Source organism: Catharus ustulatus, chromosome 2 (genome assembly GCF_009819885.2).
Source record: "Catharus ustulatus isolate bCatUst1 chromosome 2, bCatUst1.pri.v2, whole genome shotgun sequence".
In the NCBI taxonomy this organism is placed as follows: domain Eukaryota; kingdom Metazoa; phylum Chordata; class Aves; order Passeriformes; family Turdidae; genus Catharus; species Catharus ustulatus.
The window spans coordinates 58,984,562-59,006,693 of NC_046222.1; the positions used below are offsets into that span (position 1 = coordinate 58,984,562).

General features: G+C 40.1%; 1 protein-coding gene across 1 annotated transcript in view; it reads left to right on the plus strand.

Annotated features, from left to right (window-relative positions):
* The first annotated feature begins 12,327 nt into the window (after positions 1 to 12,327).
* Positions 12,328 to 22,132, plus strand: part of RCBTB2 (RCC1 and BTB domain containing protein 2) — a 32,204-nt gene continuing 22,399 nt past the window's right edge. The window contains exons 1-2 of the mRNA XM_033052046.1: positions 12,328 to 12,432; positions 20,453 to 20,513. Coding sequence (XP_032907937.1) covers positions 20,475 to 20,513 — 39 coding nt within the window. The 5' untranslated portion in view covers positions 12,328 to 12,432; positions 20,453 to 20,474. The remainder of the gene's footprint in view (positions 12,433 to 20,452; positions 20,514 to 22,132) is intronic.

Consider the following 22,132-nt stretch of genomic DNA (forward strand, 5'->3'; position numbering starts at 1 on the left):
ACACAGGTCAGGACGATAAGGAATGTAATTAAGTAAGACTGAGCCACATACAGCACTGTTCCTCTTGGCTGGCTGCTCCATGGTGTCCGTGTACAGTGTGTAGGATGCTACACTGGAGCACCACCAGCAGCTGAAGAACAGCTGCCCTTCGTGTCACAGTCATGCCTGAAGTTAGGTGATCCTACAACCACAGAATGGAAGCCCTAAAGTACAGTAGTTTCACGAATACAAGCCGCACGGATTATAAGCCGCACCCCCGGTGCCTCGACAATGTTGCTGTCTTTGTCAATAGATAAGCCGCACCCCGAATATTAGCCGCACTTTCGTTCGTCGCGAGAATCCGTGCGCAGCTTTCACAAATTGGCCAATTAGTAACAGGATCGCGGCATAGCGGGCTTTACTGGCTCGGGGCGGGGCCAGGAAGGCTCGGCCCGCTCATGGTGGCCGACGGGGCCGGGTGGCCCAGCTCAGCGCCACGGCTCGGCGGGGCTGGCCGGGTGGTACTGCCGCCGCCGCCGGGCTCGCTGGCCCCCCTCTCCCGTCAGCACCGCCCCGCTGCCGCGTTCCCTAGCCCCGCCGCCGGGCTTGCCGGCCGCCCCCTTCCGTCTGCACCACCGCCGCGTTTCCTCGCCCTGGCCGGCACTGCAGGCCCCCACACCGCCAGGCTCCCCCACGCTGCTGGCCCCGATTCTGCTGGGCTTCCCCCGCTGCCAGGCAGCCCCACCCGTTGGCCTTCCTGCTTCTGCCATGCTCCCCTGCACTGCTAGCCCCAGTTCTCCCGGGCTCCCCCGCCCTGCTGGCTCAGGCTCTGCCGCCCCCCCTGCCCCGCCCTGCTGGCTCAGGCTCTGCCGCCCGCCCCCCACACTGCTGGCCCCGCCTCTGCCAGGCTTTCCCACCTCTGCCGGGGCCGGCCGGGCTCCAGCTTGGCTTGGGGCTGCCGCGGGCTCTCACTTCCGTGTTGGCAGCTTTTAGAATTTTGTTAATAGATTAGCCGCCCCGGAATATTAGCCGCACTTCTGGGTTTCCACCAAAATTTTGGTCAAATTGGTGCGGCTTGTATTCGTGAAATTACTGTACTTCCTTGCTCATAAATCATCTTGAAAATGTTGGCAATCAGGTTTTACAATCCTGTTCATAGTCTGAACACAAAGCATTAAAATAATCTTCAGCATTTGACCTAAGTACCCTCATGTTTCAGCTGTGCTGCTTGTAGCCACGTAACTCCAGCAGCACTCATGCAATTGCATTTGTATTGCAAACTGATTAGCACTGGGGTGATGCAAAGCTGTGTTAAATATGATGGGTGCAGGGAGAGATGTAGCAAGACACCCTGGAGACCAGTGTGAGCATCACGAAAATAATGAGGGGAGTTGCATCCTACCTCATTACTCAGCACTGCTCCGCAAAAGCAAACTTGAATTGCCTTGGGACCAGATTTTCTGTTTGTTCACAAAAAGCCTGCGGAAGTCTTCTGAGGCAGCCTAAACTGTATGTCCAGAGAAAAAAAATACTGCTTTTTCAGAGAGTTCTCAAGGTGTTTGTCAGCCCTATAGTCCAGTCCTGCAGTGCCTGACCTCTCCAAACCATTTCAGAACATACAAATCACTCCACGGTGTTTCCTGGAGGAACACCGGCTCTGCTGTCAGGGAAGGTAGATGCGAAGTATAAATAGCCTTAAATTGGGATAAGAGAAGTGTAGATGTTCAGGGAGAGGTTTAAGAAATGCTTGAAGCTTTGGGTTTGCAGCAGAAACATAAAGATATCTTTAGAGGGCTTTTTAAGACAGAGAGGCTGTGGTTTGGTGTGCTTCCCTGAACCTTGAGCATTAGGTACCAGAAATACATTGTGCCTAAGACACTTAATCCAAATTTATTCTTGAACATATTCTACCTATGTCCCTTAAAATGTTAGATGAGCCACAACTCTGAGGAGTTGTTATTATCTGGCAACAAATGGCACCCAGCATCTCAGGGATCTGATTAATGATTTAGAGATGCTTTTTACTTGAAATTTTTATGTGGTTGGAATAGTACTTAATATGTGATATTCCAGTGCAAACTTCTCTTACAGCAAGAATACCAATCACAACTTGCAAGGTTACTGTGTTTGTCCATTAACAGCATGTTCCTTTTTTCTAATTCAGGTGGGAGGTTTTTTGGAAAGGTGTGTATGGGGCAGTTGTTGAACTTTTATGGATAAGCAGTTCCAAAGCAAATTTTTTAAAAATTTTGAAAATGTGCAAAGTGCAAGTCTATTCTCTAGTTACTGATGTGCTCCCTTAAATCTGTCTAGCAAAATAGATGGCATCTTAATATTTTCTTGTTTACTTAGCAAATCCTGCGATGCTGATGTAATCTTGTTTTATTTTCTTGGCTGGTTCAACTAGTGTGGCAGAAACATAAAAACTGTAGTGCTTCCATTAATGATGCATGGGAAGGAGTGACAAGCACTTCACTTGGAGAACTTACGTACTGAAGCTGGGATGTGGATGGAATGCCAGTTCCTGATTCCACATTGTTATGAAAACTGCCAAAAAGCCATTGCCCAGCCTCAGACATGAGTGTCCTCAAGAAGCGAGCACAGCTGGATACTGGCCCTGTTGAAAGGCTGAGATTCTCATTTGTTCCTTCATCCTGACCAGCACTCAGGGACAAGAAGAGACAGATGTTCTGGGCACATTCCAGATGGTCATTTCAGGGATTCTTTGGGTTTGCTTGGTCCATCTTCTCCCAAAAGGGAAGTAGCAATGCACATGAAAGATGCACAAAATCTGGCTTCTTGACATCGGGAAAGAAAGTCTCCAGCCTGTACTGCCTACAGAGCTCACAGCCAGGCCTCCTTCTCTCAGGTGCAATCACACAGGTCAGGTCTGAAATCTGCATTGGCCCAGATGCCAGCTGAGAGAAAGCCATTGGATGCACAGGCATACAGATCTGGAAATGGCATTTGGACTCAGTTTGGGAGATACAGTCAAGTCCTTGAGAAACTAGGCCTTTGTGCTCTTTCAGAAGTTATTGAAATTCAAATATTCATTCTTCTCCTGCCTGGGAGAAAGAGAAGGCTCCTCAGGGAGAGAACTGGTCTCATTAGAGGGCTTCTCTAGCTGAATACACAAAGTGCCAGCCTCTCCTGGCTGGGGGTTGTTCTCCAAGGGAGCCTTTCCCCTCACATCCTTTCCATCTGCTACAAGGATGGTGCCCCGAAAAGCCTGATGGCAGTGGCTAGAGCAAGCAGCTAAAGTAGGGCACAGCTCTGCTGCTTATCCCCTTTCCTTCAAATGAGAACTTTACACTTGTTTTCTTTCTGAAGCTCATCCACCCAGACCATGGGACTTGATAGGAAAGAGCAAATTAAGACGTGATACAGCTGTATCACAGCGTTCCTGGAGTGAACTGTTCCTGTCTGATGGGATTAAGTAACTTCAGGGCTAACATAAACCATTATGTTGTATCCAGTGACCTGGCAGCTGGAGTCCTATCATCCCACTACACAATAGCTTTTATACACATATTTTTAAAATTTAATTTAGTTTTGCTTGTTTGTTTGTTTAATCTGCCCCCATTAAATTATTTCACAAGCTGTAGGATAAAAGTTTTTTCAGTCATTAAAGTCTTCCTTCACATGAGCAGAATACCTTTAGAGATGGTAGACGTGATTTACAGATAAGCAAGGTGTGGGTATGGAGCAGTGACACAAGTCTGCCCTTTGAAAACTGAGTCAGTGAAATGCATATCTACAAGGTGAACTTCTGAAAGTGATACACACAGGAGTTCTTAAGGATTTCAGTGCTAAGGTGGTCCAATCCATTATCCAAGTCCTAGCCTTTTTACAAATTAATATGTAGAACCAACATCTGCATAACAAAGCAGTGCACCAAATGTTGGTAACCCTTCTCTGAAGTTAGAAAACAAAGGAAAGACTGAACAGGCTGTATTTAAGATATTGAACTTTTCTCCAGGAGGACTTACTACATTCCTGGCTGCACTCGAAACCCTCTGATTTTGATCAATGTATTTTCTAGTTTAGCCTCTGTATTGGATTTGAAAAAGGAGAGGAAATAGTTCACAGCAAGGATGTTTATCATTGTAGGATCTTAATGTTTTAGATAACAAGAAGTACTAATACACTGATGGAAGATAAGTTACTTAACTCTCTTCTTCCAGAGAATCCCAATTCAGACACATTTTTTGGACAGTCAGGACCAGTTGGGACCCTTCTGCCTTTATCGCAAAACAGTGAATGAGAGAACACCACTAACCACAAGTAGAGTTGTGGTGAACACAAAACCATGTGACCTCCACTACTGAAAAGAAGTGGAATTGACCATCACTTGTATTCCTTGAACATTGTCCTAGGAGAGTTGTGTGCCTCAAACTTGACCCCAAGACTTGTTTATACCACACAGCAGTGCTTATGCATGATGCCCAGACGCAGAGGAAGTAGCAAAGAGGAGTGACATCTGAAATGGTAATTCTGTTTTGGTGCTTAATTATAGGTCTGGGCTAAGCACTCTACTGAAGAATGTGATTTACATATCAGAAGTGTTTCCTGGACTTCTGCATCTATTGTTTTAACAAGTGGGTTTTGTATTATAGTAGGGCAGTCAGAGCCCTGCTTTGGCCACTTAATGACCAGGCCAGAGGCAAGATTTGAATGAAGCAATTTCACCCCATTTGTGAGATTTTCAAGACCACTACAATACAGGAAAGGTAGAGGGTCGAGGGAGGAGAACGGAAGGAATACTATTGAATATGTGGTGTATAAATGTGCAGTAGTAAAAGAGAAAAACATTGCTCTTAAAGACAAACAAGTGGAACAAAAAAGATATGTAATTAATTTTCCATGCAAATCAAGAAATTGAGATTAACTATTCTGTTCCATTGCTGAACTGTAACACATTATTTGTATCTATGACTCCAATAAATTGATTTTACTTATATTAAAGGTTTTTGACATTAGAATTAGGACAAAATTATAATTTTGGCAAGACATCTATATTTTTCCAACTTCTCTTGCAAAAGCAAAAGTTCCCCTGAATGGCAGAGTTTCCATCACATTTTTCAGAACCATCTTCATTTTTCCATTGGAAGAGAAACTGACAGGGTGACTGATGAATTGTCACACACCATGACTTGCACTTAGAGAAACATATGAAAAAGCTGTGAAGCACAGTGTGAACAATTTCCTAGGCTACAAAAAAGAACATTGAAACCTTGTGGTGATCCAAAGACTCCTGTCACTGGGAAAGATTAAGAGTTTCAGGAATATTTCAAATGAAGCTGAGAACTCAAATTGTCCGTATCCAGTTTATAGCTCCAGCTTTTTCCCCTGAGCAACTTGTTTATTTTCCTTTCCCCCATGTATTTCAAGAACTAATGGTTACACAACACTTCAGGGAAAACAAAACATGATCACTTCCTCAAGTAGACCAAGATGTGTTGCTTAATTGATTTGTCTTCATTTCAAATTCTCAGTTAATTTTTGATGTTGCTGTTTAATAAACATGACCATCTATTTCCCTTATGTAAGGAGCTCTGTAAATCATCTTTAGAGCTGCTATATCACAGATTAGTGTAGCATTTTAAGTGTATCAAGACCTATATATGGAGTAGACTTCATAATGTATGCTTTAGTATAGCAGTATATAAGACACCTTCCGTGTTAAAGTCAGTGTGGGTTTGGGCATGCCAAACCCAGCTGGTCATACATGGAATTTCTTAGACTTGTCCAAAATCTTCAGTGCCTCCGACCTTAACAGAGAATAATCCTTACATCAACAAACAGCAGCAATGCTTATATTAAAAACAAAACATTAAAAAAAGACTCAAATCCCAGAAAGCATTGAGCATTTCCTCACGGGAAATAAAAAGTGCATATCAGTGTTATGCAATGTCAAAAGCTAGACACATAATTAAACATGCTCTACATAAGGACACATAATGGGAAAAGTGCCATAAAGGGTCAGGTCTTCTAACAAAATCTGTTCTCTGGCAGTGAGTTAGAAAAGAACAGGGTAAGTAAATATGAAACTTCCTTTAAATATTATCCTAGGCTTTGAACATTCATAGCTCAGAGATTTCTCAGCAGGAGACCCTCATGAGCAATTTCAGTCTAGTGCTCTCCCTTGACTTGTTCATGCAAAGGTTTAGCCCTTCCAGAATCTTAAAATGTAAAGTTCTGAAAGTTGAATTGCAGGAGGAAAACTGTTTTTTTTAACTCTTAGCATTAATGCTTTACATTGAAAATAAAAACAAAAAGTCTTCTTCTGACAATTAATTGCATAAGTTCATACTTTAATAGCAATCATAAGCAATATAACATTGTTCTTGGCTTCTGATAAAACAAGATGCTTCTATCATCTGAAACTTTCTTTATAATACATATGCAAAAAGCAATTGCTTGATTTTATTTAGCTTTTCAACAGCCTATAGAGTGACTTGCAAATTATTTCCAATGAAAAAGATGCAGGCTGTTTTCAAATTGTTTGCACTAAGTAATATAAATCCCACAAAACCTGAGATACAAGTCATTACCTATTAAAAGGTCACTGTGTACGTTCCTTGTCAGAAAGACATCTGAGAGCAATGCTAAAGCATTTGCTTAAAATTAGCAATCCATAAATCCATAAACAGCATTCACTTTGCCTTACTTATTATTTATTGCTAGAGTCCAATAATAGAAAATCAATCTACTCTAGCCTCACCATTACTGGATTCAGTGCAAACAATTTTGTTTCCTTTTGGAATTATAAATCAAGGTTGTGAGTTCATTTTCCTGTTCTACAAACATGTCATATTTTTACACTCATCCTCAGTGAGTAACGTGTCTGATTACATCAGTGCCACCTTCTTTCAGATGCCTGAATAGATTGTGCAGTCAGCAAAAGGCTGCATGACTGGCATCAACTCTTTGCAAGAATACTTCGTTTACTCTCTTCCAGTCTAATTAAAACAAACAAAAAAACAAACAAACAAACAGCCCCCAAAAGACACCACCTTTCAGATTCTGTTTCCTTGGATATTTTTCAAAGAATACATTCAGGATGAGCATTCAAAAATAGTTATACATAACAAATCAATATTTTTTTTTTTCAACTCTATGCATGTAGGCTTTTCCCAAAGCCTTGACCTCCACATTCTTCCTTCCTCAGGCCTTTCGAGCAGACATAAAGTTTAAGGCAAAGTGTTATTTAGACTCCATAAACTCCTCATGCCTGACCACTTGATCTCTGATCACCCAGGCGGCTGGTTAGCAGACTTTCCAGCACACTTGGCCTGTGCCAGCTAGAACAGTTCAAGTGTAGTGCATGTTAAACACCATTTCCAATGGGCTCTGTGGATAACCCTGCTCCAAGTCCGCCTTCTATGCTATTCTCAGACTCCCTCAATGCTACGTCAGCAGGTGTTGCACCCTCAACTACTTAATGCTTTCATTAAAGTGACCTAATTTAGGTTGTTTAAAAAAAACCCCAACCAATCAACCAACCAAAAAAAAAAAAAAAAAGAAAAATGTGGAGGTGAAACTTTTAAACAATAGGTAATAAACTGTCACTTTCAAATACAATGAACTGGATAAAAATCCCTGCAGACATAAGCAAGTCATGTTTGAAGGCTACAGGATGACAAACAGCACAGGGGAGCTCCAGGGCAATTTGAGATGTAGTGTTGATTGGCCAATCTGATCTTCAGGGGAATACAGCCCAAAATAATATGGACATGAGCTAGGCTGTGTCTCCAGGCAGGGAGAGAGGCTGTGTCCTGGCCATCTGCAGTTTAGCAGAGGCATAGCTAAAAATGCCTCCAATCTTTGTGTGACTGAGAACCAGACTGAGCTGTATGCAAGTGATACCCTTACCACTTACAAAGGAAGTACAAAGGTAGGTACAAAAATGGCAAAAGTGGTTCTGCTGACTGAAAAGATATTTTGGTAGCTAAAAAATGTGATTCATTTCACAGTTCTTCAATGAAGTCTTCTTTTAATATTAGCTTGCAAGGAAGTATTGCAAAGCTGCTTAGAAAGTGAAAAATTCCTTCTGGTATTCCTCAGGTCAATTCAAGTCCAAGTCTGTATTAAACAACAAGATCCTACATGAAGTCCCACCTTCTCATCTAAAGTTATTTTGGAAGCTTACTGAAACCACTGAGCTCACAGCAGACAATGCTCTATTTGGAATATTGAGGAACCTCCACCCTTCTGGGAATTCCCCGTTCCCAGAATGCTGCCTGTGTATTGCTCTTTCATTTATTGCTCCAGATGAAGTTGAAATGAAGGGAAATGGACAATATAAAATCTTGTATGACATTATAATTAAATGTGTGACTTGTCAAAACCTTTGTTTACCAGGATGAGCACACTTAGCCAGATCCCATATGTGTGTTAATTATAGCAAGAAAGCAAACAAAATGTCAATAGTTAAAACAAATCCTAACAACAGGAAATGGTTATCAAGCTGTGATAAAATGTTTATCAGGAAATGTTTTTACACTATCCAAAACATTTCCTGTCTGTAACATTTTTTTTGTGGGAAAAAGAATATCTGTGGTGCCAGAAATAGCATCTTTGCAGGGAATTAAATGACAGTGCTTATAGAAAATAGCAATAGTCACAGATCTGGCTTCTTTCCTGTTTTCTTCTTTGTACATAGTATGATGTAACTCTGGAAGAAAACTGTTTACACAGACATCACTAAAGTAAAAAATAATTCAAAAGCAAATTTTTCATACATAATATCTAAGCAATGCAATCATGGAGGTACTGGAACCTCGATCCTTTGCTCACTGAGACTGATAGTGAAACAGTATTTTTATTAAAATAGCTGGGAAAGATCAAAAGAGATTAATTAGGCTGAAAAACAATATATTGAAGGCATGAAAAGATGATACTCAAGGGGAAGAGGAGCCAGACATTATCTGTTGAAATGCTTACTCAAAATAAAAATCATGAAGAATTATTTTTCCATAGTCATGATTTTCAAAATTAGGAAAATTCTGATTTGTTGTAAACATTATGAGTAGTGTCACAAAATCACAACAGAGGTGGCATTTGAATATAAGCAATCTATGAGACTTCTGAATATAGAAGCATAATAGATGATTCTTTCTAGATTTGTTCTATCAGCCATATGACGTCTAACTTGTGGTCTGTTATTCCATTCTTAAAATACTCCATCCTCCCAAAAAAGAACAGTGAGCTTTAACGGTTTTTTAAAGAAAATTCAGCCACTAAAACTGCTCAAGTACTTGGAAAAATTAGGTTTTTGCAAAATAATCTTTGACTTTTTGCTTTGGTTAAAAACTGTTATTTGTTCCTATTTTAATAGTAGGTTCTATACCTTTTATTGCATTTTTTTCCCCTGTACATGGAAACTACAATGGAAAACTAATTTCTTGTACAATGGAACTAATGATAGAATCCTAAAAGTGGAAAGGACTTCAATAGATCATCTGATCAATTTTCATAACCTGAATTAGGATTTAAAAAAAAGTTACTTTAATTTTGATCTACAAGCCCAAATAATGGAAACTACAACTTCACTGGGCAATTAATTCCCAGCTTTCTTGTCACTGTGAAAGCTGTTTTCCTCATTGACAATGATGAAACTGCTTTGCTTCAATAATTTTACTGATCCTGCAGTGATCAAAAATTCTCCTTGCTCTTTGCAGTAGCATTTTCTCACAACCCAGCAATGTTTCCTTTCTAAGATACTATTTTTGAACATACCAGTATGAGGTTTACCTGTTTTTCTGTAATGTGATGCTATTGTACAAGCTAAAATTGGACTGCCTTGCAGTGCACCATCAGTCCTTCCCAGCTTTATGTCAAACAGAAATGGAATGAGCATCATCCTTGCCATTAATTGAAATATTGGAAGGAAATACAAACTGCTTGTAAGATGAGACAGGCACATATCAGAATCATACAATCATAGAATAGTTTTGGGTTGGAAGAGACCTTTAAAGGTCATCTAGACTAACCCTCCTGCAATGAGCATTCCTTTCCATTCCAATTCTCTTCCATTCATTGCTGCTGAGTTCTAAATTTGGCATTACATTTAGGAAACAAGAAAAACAATCAGGGACAGTTCAAATGAAAGGAAGAAAGCAAGACAGGAGTTCAACAAATAGCATGCAAGGAAAGGCAGAAATAACTGGATCAGATTTTTACTTGAAGGCATAAATAATGGAGGCAACTTTCCACTTTCACTGTCAGAAATGTGTGTACCATTTCTAGTTTGAACTCCTGAGGCTTTAATATATCTCCACTGCTTCTTATTATGTTTTTTTCTTTTCCATTAAATTAAAATGCCACTCAGTACCTACCTAATATTTTCTAAGCTATAAACCACAATTACCTTTGAAGTCTTTCCAATAAGCTAAACAAATAATCCCTTTAGCTATGTCTTATTTTCAAACCATTGATCATCTTCATGTAGCCTATCCCATTTTCAACATCCCTATCAAAATGCATAGTAAAATTATATGCAGTATACTACTAGCTGGTCTAAAATACTAATTACTGGATGCAAATTACCTTTCAATTACTGTTGATTCCTCTCTTGGCACATTCGTGAATGAAATTAGCCTTTTTTGCTCCTACATCCTCTGGCATTCAGCTGTTGTTCAGAACATTTAGCTGTTTAGCTAAATGTTTCAGAAAGCAGTTTCTCTGCATGTAGATCCACATCTATTGCTTCTAGGTTTAGAGACTTCACTGTATCAAACTGCATTTTGTTTCAGAGGATCAAAATCTGTTACACTGCCTCTAAGTTCAACCTTCAGCCTAACACAGTATGCAGCACTTCTGTGAGTCAAATCCAGCATAACATCTAGAAAAATATCCAATTTTTTTTTTAAATATGCACTGAAGAATCGGCACACACAGTCGTTTTAGGGGACAATTACTCTTTGCTTTACTGCCAGTCTGAATAGTAACAGCTTCAGCTCCCACTGGGTTTTGTTCCCACTCTCTGCTTGGCTGAGATCATCGGGTATTTTATTATACCTATACACCCATCTGAGATCCAGCAAGGCCAGCCTGAATGGGGCTCTGAGCCACTTGGTCCAGTGGAAGACAGTCCTGCCCGTGGTGGATGATCTTTAGGGTTCCTTCCAAGCCAAACCATTCTGTCAGTCTGATTCCATGCATTGAGGAGCACATCAGGGAAGAGCACTGGTAGCTGGCACAGCCAAGCCAAACCATTCTGTGAGTCTGATTCCATGCATTGAGGAGCACATCAGGGAAGAGCACTGGTAGCTGGCACAGCGCTGCAGGCACTTCATGTGTGATAAAGGTGAAGAATGGGATGAAAGGCACGTGTACCCTACAGACTGAGACTGCCATGCAACGTAGCAAGTATGGAGAACATACACCTATGGATCCTCTGCTCCTGTAGTAACTCTAAGGGCAGGGCTTTTGCAACTTTAGGTACTTACACAAACCTCATTTTTGGACAGCCAAAGACTTGCATCTGAGTACATCAATCTTAAAATGTCAAAACATCCTTATGAAGCTGTGATTCTCACAAGAAAAACTGAGACCCTCCCTAGGTCATAAAGGAATTTAATTTTTTGCAGGAAATCAGTTCCTTAGCTCCAGAGCAAACTTCCTCCTTCTGAGTATTCCACAGCAATAATGTAACAATATCGTTGGGTATGGCTGCAAGGGTCTCTGAGTATTCCCCACAGCAAAGTAGCAGGCAAGAGACACAACCAAGGTAAGAGACACAACCAGGTGAAACAGCCAGGGTGCTGCTTTTAGGAAAACTTATCAAGTCTATCCTCTTTGGGAGTGCTTGATTTTAAACATAAGCCGTGGGGTAAATAGAATATTTAATACCCCCTCAGTTCCTCAGGGAAAAAAAATACATGATCGCCGGTTGGAATAGCAATATTTGATATTCCCCTTTGACCATGTCTCTCAGTGTGTGGTTGACACGGGTATTTCGGCCCAGGCAAAAGCCTGGAACGGGCTGCCCGGGGACCTGGTGGAGTCACCGTCCCCGGAGGAGTTTAAGGAGAGACTGGATGTGGCACTCAGTGCCCCGGTCTGGCTGCCATGGTGGTGCAGCGCCACGACTTGGGCTCAGGACCTCAGAGGGCTTTTCCAAGCTAATCGATTCTGTGATTCGGACGGGGAAGGGCTGGTGTCTGCCCTGTTGCCGTGCTCGCTCAGGGCACGTCTCTTCCCAAAGCAGCCACGGGCCAGGCCCCGCAGACAGCTCCCGCGCTCCCCACAGGGAGAGCTCTGCTGCGGGGCCCTCCGCCGCCGGGCTCCGAGGACAGCGGCTCCTGCTGCAGTGGGTGGAGCCCTGGGAGGTGCCAGCCGCTTCCCTCCCCTTCCCCTGGCCCTCCCGGCTCGGCGGTGAGGAGGCGCCTGAGCGCGGCAGCATCTTCCCGGGGCGGGGGGAGGAGCCGCCGCCTGCGGGGAAGGAAGGTAAGCTGGGGTGGGAAGGGGAGGGAAAGGAAGAGAATGGGGCTGGCTCCCCGCCTTCCCTGCGCTTCCCTTCCCCGGGCGGCCCGCGGTGGGCAGCGGAGCTGGGGCTGAGGGAGGGCGCGGCCGCCCGAGCTGCGTGTGCTGGGCCGGGCTGGGGCTGCGCTCCCCGAGGCCTCGCTTCTCAGGCACCCGGTCTGTAAATGGCCGATAGCGGGGATGGCGGTGTGTGCCTCTGTGTGTGTCCGTGACTCTGTCCGTGTGTGTGTGTCCGTGCGCTCCGCCCCTGTCCCGCCTCACGTCGGTGCGGTGCCGGTCGCGCTGCCCGCAGGTGCGCAGAGGTGTGATGGTGCTGGCGGCGCTCCAGGCGAGCTGAGCTTGGCCAGCCGGTCATGGTTTAAAGGAATAGAGAGGATACTTTGGAAATCAAACCCTGTTTATTTATTGTGTGGGAGATGGGAGGATTTCATGGCGTTCCCTTGAAATTTCCAGTATCGGGCGCAGTCAGCAAAGAGGTTTTACTCGGGTTACGAATGGGGTGAGGTCTGTAGGGAATGATGCTTGTACACCGTCAGAGACCACTTGGGTTGATGGACCCATGTGCCTTGCGGTACGTGAAGGGAGCTTACAGGAAAGATGGGGCAAGCCTATTTACAAGAGAATGTAGTGACAGGATCTAATTGAAGGGGAGTACATTTAGATTAGATGTTAGGAAAAATAACACTTTCACTGTGGGTGGTGAGGTACTGGAGCCGGTTGCTCAGAGAGCTGTGGATGCCCCATCCCTGGCAGTGTTCAAGACCTGGTTGGATGGGGCTCTGAGCAACCTGGTCTAGTGGAAGGTGTCCCTGTCCATGGCAGGGGTTGGAACAAAATTGTATCTATGGTCCCTTCCAACCCAAATAATTCTATGATTCCATGTTGGAGGATGTGAAAGCAAACACAGGGTAAATGAAACATTTAGAAGCAATCATCCTGCTCAGTGTTGATAGAAGGGATAATACTGTCCAGATATAGGAAATAAATGTGATAGAATTATGCAGGATGTGAATGATATGATGGACTGTCAAGTTGCAGGAAGAGACTGTGTGGATAAAGAAAAAGAGTCAAGCATATCATTGCTTTGAGACAAGAGAATTATAAGAACTTTTGATGGTGTCTGCTATAGTCCACAGGAGTTGGAGTTGTATAAGCATATCACTTACAGATATCACTTCTTTCTTAGACTGTAGAATCACAGAATGGTTTGGGTTGGAAGGGACCTTAAAGATCATCTGGCTCCAACCCCCCTGCCATGGGCAGGAATGCCATTCACTAGACCACGTTGCCCCAGTCCCATCCAGTGGCCTTGAACACTGCCAGGGATAAGGTGTCCATAACTTTTCTCAGCAAACTGTTTGTGCCCTCACCACCATCTGATTAAAGAATTCCTTCCTGGGATCTGATCTGATTCTGTCTTCTTCTTGTTTAAATCCATTCCCCCTTGTCCAATCAATACCTGCCTGTGTAAAAAGTTACTCTCCCTCTTTTTTATAAGCCCCCTTTAAGTAGTGAAAGTGAGGTTTCCCTGGAGTCTCTTCTCCAGGCTGAACAGCCAAGAGATACAGATGATGGCATCATTTAGACATACAGTGTTCCAGAGGATCTTTTATACAACTGCTGTCAGCTTGCCAAATAAGCTCTGAATTGCCTTTCAGGTAAGCAGTGTGAAAATTCTGGGAAAAGGTGGTTCATCAGTCAGCTTGTGATCTTGGATCACATTTTAATTAGATTAAATAAATAGAAATAAAATAGGTAACTGAACAGGTTTGGGCAAACTTGGAAAAATCAAGAGGATTAATTAGTGATGTTGTTTGTACAGGAGTCCCGAGGGCTCTAGAAAGTAACAAAGGTAAAAAGCTGTTTTATTCCAAAGGTAGAATCCATTTGGAATTTATATCCAAAAATATTTTTAAAAGGTGTATTGAAAACAACTTCAACCCATCAAAAAGGATTTTAGAAATAAAGACTAGAAAAAGGATAGTTAAGCAAAGTGAAAATGAAAAGGTCAAGTACCAATTCAAGAGTAAAACTGGCAAATGTAGTTCTGAGTTCGTTATAGACAATTGTTTTTTTAAGCTCCTTTAATCATGTCAGTGAAAACAATAATAGAAATAAGACCATGGAGTGGGAAAGTTCAGGTAACATGGCCTTGGCATCATGATGCATATCACCTGTTGCAATATGGAGTGGACTACTGCAGTGGGTAGATTTAATGTTAGATGTTCAAACTTTTACCTCGAAAGAATAACAATTTGTCTCTTAATTATTTTTTAAGGGTTGAGAATCCCCTGTGTCTTAGATCTACTGCTCTTGCCACTTAATGTTCAGCAGTTCCAGTACCAGAAGACTGGAACAGTACATTTAGTATCATTTATTGGTAGAGGAAGTGGGGTATAACTCTTCTTTCTCATTCACATTCTGTTTACTGTTTTATCTCTCCTACAACATGCAATGTCTTTGTATGCAGACATTAAGAGTTTTAACGATCAGAATTCTTAGCTCCAGACATGTAATACCTGTTTGATGTGTATACCTAGGTAAATTCTGGCTTGGTCAGGCTCCCACATGCAACTGAAGCTGCTACATGATTCATCCTGGACAACTGTCCTGTTGGTGCTTCTTGAAGCTTTAATATTTTCTGTATTACAATTCATTAACTTCATTAAAAATAATTTTAAAAGCTGCTTCTTTTGCATATTTACTGCACTATTCTGAATGGTTTTGTTCTGTTGCCTGGTCAATATTTTTAAGAAAGTTTTTTTTTCTTAAAATGAATCTTTGGATTAATTTTGTTTCCCTAAAGCTGGTTCTGTGACCTCTCATGTTGGAAGATAAAAATGAAGATGAGTTTTCAATTCTACCAAATCAGTTGTGTGGTAAATGATGTTTTGTGTAGAATATAAAATAGGCAAGAACCAACAATTACAACAGTTGTATTTTATTATGTTTGTGTTACTCTATGGATTGCAGGAGTTGAAGTTTGGGTAACAATTCACCAAAGAGAAGGAACTTTTGAAGTTAATTTTCTGAAAATCTTGGATTAGCCATATCAAAATTGTGAACAGGTGTTTTTCTTTAGCACCTCAGGCTATATTTAGGTTACATTAGATTGCAATGCATGAATGACATCTTGTTCCCAAGAGACTGTCTGTCAAAATGTTTGATTATTTTAACACATCTCAAGGTCTAGAGATAATGCTCATTATGTTTTTTTCCTTTTACTGGAGAAGTAAACCAGTAATTATGTCAAAGTGACTCCAGCATCTTTCTATAATACTTTTCCGTGCTTAAGTAGTTCTTACATTTTTTCCATGATCTGAAACACTTGTTTGCCTTCAAAAGGTACTTTTGCATTTGTAGAAGGAAGTGTAAATACTTTTAAGTGGAAATGTATTTTGATTGACATTTTCTTATGTTGATATTAAGTGTACTGGAGGCTTAATTCTTTAATAAACTCTACTGTTTTCTTGTCTTTTTATTTCTGTCTTTCATTTGTTTGTTATATAGCTTCTCTTTCTTAGTAGTTACCAGTCACTTTCTTCAAATCTTCTTCTTTTTTTAAAGTCAAGTAGATAGAAAACCAAAGGTGTGGGTTCTTTTTTTCAGTTTGACTCTAAGGTTTGTAAAATGAGAAAAGAATTTAGGATTATTTTTTTATTTCTGCTTTAAATATTTTCCTTCTGGTGGGTGATGATGATTTTTTTTCCAGAGGCTTCCTCTCTTGTTGCTGACTGGTCAACAATCCACCATTCTACATCAATGATGGTGATAGACATTTCTAAAGGGGAAAAGTAACTGGACTAGGAATGAGAAAAATGAAGAAACTTAATATGAGCACTTGTCTTACCATCACTTAGAATATGCATTCTGTGCATGTGAACCTCTGGAAACTTCAGTGGGGTCATACTGGAGTTCCATCCCTGGAGCCAACAGGTAGAACTGGACGTCATGCCAAAAGAGAGGTGGTGTCTGACAAGATGCTTTTGGCTGAAATTTTGTCTCTGAAGGTGGAACCAATAAAGAGTTTCTGGGATCTAGCCTCTAAACCGTGTGTTGATTTGCTTGTGTAATGAGTAGGCACACAGTGGAACTTGTGTTAGGAGCAGAGAATTCACAGTCTGGTGTCATGAAGCAAGAAAGGAAGATTATACTTCAGTTGGAGTTAGAAAAACAACCACTCACTGTTTGTCAAGGTCTGCAATTTCTTGGTAGTGGAAAATGCCACCTCAGTGGAAGAAAGAATGACAAGCTGAGTTCTGTCAATTTTTTGTCAGCACTGGATATCGTACTGGCATTTCACTGTATTCAAAGAAGGAAGATAATTTTGAAAACAGTCTTCCTAGAAAGGAATGTGACCTGTTCAATAGGAGTACCTGTTGGCAATATTGCTGATCTGATCTCTCCTGCAAAGTGGCTTGGACCGCTTAGCATCATGTAATGACTACTCTGGTGGGAAACTGCTGAGGAATCAGGAATATCAGAGAAGATTAGATTCCTTTTCTGAAAGTCTCATTGAGTCCCTTTTCTCTGTGACTTTTTGTTTGTAATCTTCTCTAAGCCTGTGGTTAGAGTCCTTGGGGAAGAATCTGCAGGCAGACCTTTGAATCAGCAGATGAGATTCATAAATGCTCAAGTTAAGTGGGAGGAAATACTAAGTGGAGTTCTGAAAATTTTTGTTTGCTTGCCAAGTTCCTAGAGAGAGAAGCTACAAGAATGTTTACATTCGGATGAGTCAGTGAACCTGTTTAAATATTTAGGGTTAAATGGTCTTGGACTGCTAATGAAGCTTGGCTACTAGAATTGGTATTTATGTTCTTTAACTCAATCTTATGTGTACTGCAGAAATGTGTGTGTCTTACCCAAAGATCTGTGGTGGCTGGACCAAAGCAAGGGTCAGAACTCCTAGTTTCCAAGATCTAAACAGACTTCCAGAGTATGCTGTCCAGATTCTTAATTGAACTTGAATTCCAGATAAGAGATTTGTGGAAGTTTAATATAAATATTTTTGTATCCAGAAGCAGTGCCCGTCCTCAATAAATGGATGTTTATAATAATGATGTTTTCTCCTTTAGATCTGCACTTCGGAATTTTTTGGGGGAAATAAAACTAGTGAAAATTATAAAAAGTTTTAACGCATGAGAAATGTTTCTTGTTACCTTTTAACTTTCTAAAGTATTGAATTCTTTTAAAATGTAGTGACTAGCTATTTGAAAGTAAGGGGTTTTAGCATTTATGTACATATTGTAAGATTTAGGAGACAAACAAACCCAATAACTTGTCTGAAATAGCTAGGATATGTTTTTCTCCTGTACCTGATTTACTCAAATATACAGGTTTTTGTCTTTTCATTTTTGATGAAAATACTGTTTTTTTCTTTGCTTGACTGTATTGACAATGGTTATTTTTCTGGAGGACAATTCTTGCAAGTGGGCAAATATAAATCATCACTAATATGTTTAAAGTATATGTTCTTAAACAGGCTCAATTTTTTTTTTCTGTCTTTATTTTCGGGATTCCCCGGGTGAATATATACTGTTAATTCAATTACAGGTTTTTAGAAAGAACTACTTTGCAGATACAGTTATGTGGCACTCAATATGTACTTTCATTAGAAGAGATGAATTTGAATAAAAGAATAAACTGGCATAATTTGTGTCACCCTGTGTACTCCTGTGGGGTTGCTTAGATATAAGGTGTCTATGTTTGCAGAGAAAACTGAAAATGAAGCTGCAGGGTAATTTTCTCATATTTATATATAAAAGTTAAAGCACGTTCTAACTTTTGAGTTGGGAGGACATGTAACTGATCTTTGTTATTGAAAAGTCAAGGCAAAGCTGTTGGGAGTCTGAAAAGTAATGAAGTGGAGCACTTTTTATTAGTTAACTGAGATGGTTAGATCATAATGTATCTTTATACTAGCAAATCAACTGCTTTTTACAGGAAACTATGCTTTTGTCTGCACAGATGCAATTGAAGTGAAATACTAGAACCTGAAGAATCATGGATATCAGTTTTGTATCAAATGGCTTGAGGAAGGAAATATGGAATTCTATGTTTGTTTAAACTAGAAAATTCAGTTAGTAATTATTCTTTTGGGGTCTAAGTGTAGGCTGAGGATGGTCAAGAAGTGGGTAACATATGTCAGCATTGCTAGGGAGTGTTGGAAATTGATGCTGCAAAATATTGGATGGCCTCGATAATCAGCTTCACAGTAGGACTACTGGCATACTTGAAATAAAATGTTTCAGAACAGTTCAGTAGTACAGGCAAAGGGGGTTTTGTTTCTACTTTAAATAGGGATAATGCACACAAAATCAACTGGTTGCATTCTTATTTGAACAAGCACGTTGAAGAAAATAAGAAATTGCTTAACCACAAGAGCTCAGCAAGTTCCCGCATTTCTCTGAAGGTGTAAAGCTTGGTAAATGGCTGTGTGTGCTTATTCAGGGCTCTGCTCAGTAGCACAGGCAGAACTGTCTGGTGCCATTTAGCTCTTGGCTGCTGCTCCAGCTTGGCATGGATATGTGGATATCCTGTGGGTCCTGTATCGTATCTGCCAGCACCATTTGGTGTCAGGGATCCCCAAGGTCATCTCAAATACCAGTATTGATGTGTAGGCTACTGAGTCAGCCCTTTAGTTTGTTCTAGTTGAAAGGGAATATAACTCAGCTTCCAGTTGTTTCAGTTTGGTTGTGTGTTTGAGCCTTAAGCTCAACCATGGACTTTCACACATGAGCTGAATTCTTCATTTAATGTCTCAAAAAATACACTCTGTGTGTGGATTTGTGGGTTTTGTTGAAGCTTGTCTGTGAATATTCAGTATGGACAAGGTGCAGCATTTTTTCAGGTTTTTTAGCATTTATTTATTTTTTTATTTGTTTGGTTCACGAAAATAATTTTTGTCTGTTCATTCCATAGATTACATGGTGCGTCATTAACATTTATAATACTTAAGTCATACTAATTTAATCTATTTTATGTAATCAGATTAGGTCTCATGGCATGAAGTCTTACATAAGAGACATGTCTAGTAGTAAGTTAGGTAGTTTTTTGCAGTTACATTTGATACTTGTTTTAATGTGGTATTACTCTGAAAATTAACTCAGTAAAATGGTAGCTTGTTTGTTGGATGTTATTCTGCCTATAGTCAGAATTTTACAGACATGTAACTTTATGTGAGAAGTAAGCAGATTTTTAGCTATGTCTGAACCAATGTTCCTCAAAGAAAATGATGTGCACAACTTTCATCATTGTTCAGTGAAAGAGGCTTGTACAGCTTCAGAGCTGCTTCTCATTTTTGTAGTTCTACTGAAAATGGAGTTGCATGGCTTTATGTTAGGAAATAATTTTAAGATTTTAGGGTTTAGAATTGTGCATATTTGTGAAGAAACATCTGGTCTGAAATTCTGTTTCTATTGATAATGTATGTCATAGAAATTATACAGGTAATTTACATGGCTGACAATATTTTCTGAAGCAGAATGAAATTTTTAGCAGCTCTCAGTAAACCTGAAAAGACACAAATGTTTTTCTAACATTGGTTTCAGAATGGAACTGGAATAATTGCATTTGAAGGCTTAAGCCAGAAATTGAATTCTCTGAGCATTGTGCTTTTTCTTTGCTGAAAGAAATGTCTTAAAGCATTATGTCAGGAAGGTTCTCAATTTATTTTTACTGCAATGAAAAGACATTGGAGTATGGTGCTCATAAAACATCTCTTTCCAATCACAATCTAAGTTTCCTACTTGTTTTAAAGCAATGTTTTGTCCAAGAATTAATATTTTAGATAAGAATACACAGTCTGCCTAACTGATCACAGTACAGTTGTATATAAAAGCAAAACTGAGAGAGCTTTGCATTTCTTGTTTTCTCACCCCACAGAAGAAGATAGTTCTGACTTAATATTAAATGTGCATAGTTTCAGAAAGTATTGTTGCAGCAATATGATATGATGAATTTAACCACAGTTCTCTCTCCACAGGGTGACACAAGCACAAATCCATATGGAGGATGAACCTCCTCCTCAAGGAGTCAGTGCCAAGGTCAGAGTGTCGATTTCTATTGGGAATTCTGTGCTGCTCTGCTCAAAAGGTTCCATTTAGCAGTAGCTTAGTACATGCAAGTACTTTTCAAGGTAGACAGAAAACAAAAACTATAGGTAGAAGAAATGGTACTAGGTGAAGGAGTCTTGTTCTTCCAATATTTTTTGGATGACTTAAGCAATGTATACATATAACATCTGAGATTCATGTCTAAGTCTGCCTTTCATGACTTTGTGCAATATAATGAGGGAACTGATCACTTACAGGATATCTAAGAGTTGAAGCTGGTTTTTATATTTTTGAAGCAAAATATAATGTGGAACTGTGTGAGGTGAGAAAGTCTTGAAAAGTGGAAGAATATCTCTTACTGAGTTGAGTGTCACTAATAATTCCAGAGACAGGATTTAGGTTATGGAGGTTTTTATGTCTGATAAAGTTTTGGTTAATTCTTTTTTTTTTTTTCTGAAGATTAGTATCATAAGTATTTCCTTGGGTGGTTCTTATAAGAGTAGTTGGAGATTTTTTCTTTCAGTATATTATTTTAGTGTTAACAAATGCAACAGTTTGGGTTTTGTTGGTTTGTTGGGTTTTTTTTAATCTGTTAATTGTGAGCGTAGGATATGAGTGCTTTGAAAAACAAGGTTAAAGAAAAAACATCTGGGTTCTGACCCACTGAACACTTGGAATTTGGAGCCCACATTATAAAGAAACAAATATGTTATTCCAGTAAAGGGATCTGTAAAATTGAAGGACACCCTGACTGTCCTTTTGCATTCAAGGCTTCTTCAGTCTTGAGCAAAAGTGGGATGCAATTTTGTTGATGCAGTTGGAAAAACAGTCTCTGATGCTTTTAGTATTTATTATCATATCTTAAGAGGGCCTAAAATTCTCTGTAGAATAAATGGTTACCTCTTAATATCAAAGAAATTATTCTGCAAACAGCAAATGAACCGACTGATTCCATATGGATTCTAGTCCTTCATCCCTGATAACCCTGCTACGTGTCACAGGGGAACAGTGTTTGCTAGGATTAGCTTAGACCTACTTGCTCACTGACTTATTTCATAACATAATGTCTGTTTGTCCAGCTGCCTGCTGCCAAGCTGATTGTGTCAGCAGAATCTTACTTCCCTTTCACTTGCAAATTTGGCTGAAGTTGGTCAGTTATTTGCTGCAAGGAGATGGGGAAAGAACTGGTGTGATTAAAACCACAACTTTTTTTTCCTGTGAAGATGGCCAATCCTTCTTTCCCCTCCTCAGAAGTATATAATAATGAAATGTGTGATTAGCTGGTATTTGTCTGGAAAAGAATTTAATTTAGGATTAATTTAGGGTTTTGGTTATGATTTTCTAATGTTCTGTATATTTCTGTGTATATTTTTTCATAGTCAGTGATACTAATTGAAAAAACAATATTCTTATGGCTGATATGTTCCAGACTCCAAACTAGAATTTATTCACACCTTCGTATAATTTGGTGGTAGAAAAAATGCATACATGAAAACAAATATCTATGTTTCTCAAAGATCAGTGTGTTCTTGGGCAGACTTCTTTTATGGTTTCTTATTTTAAAAGCAATTTTAGCATCAATGGAAAATACACAGATTTCAAATTTTGAA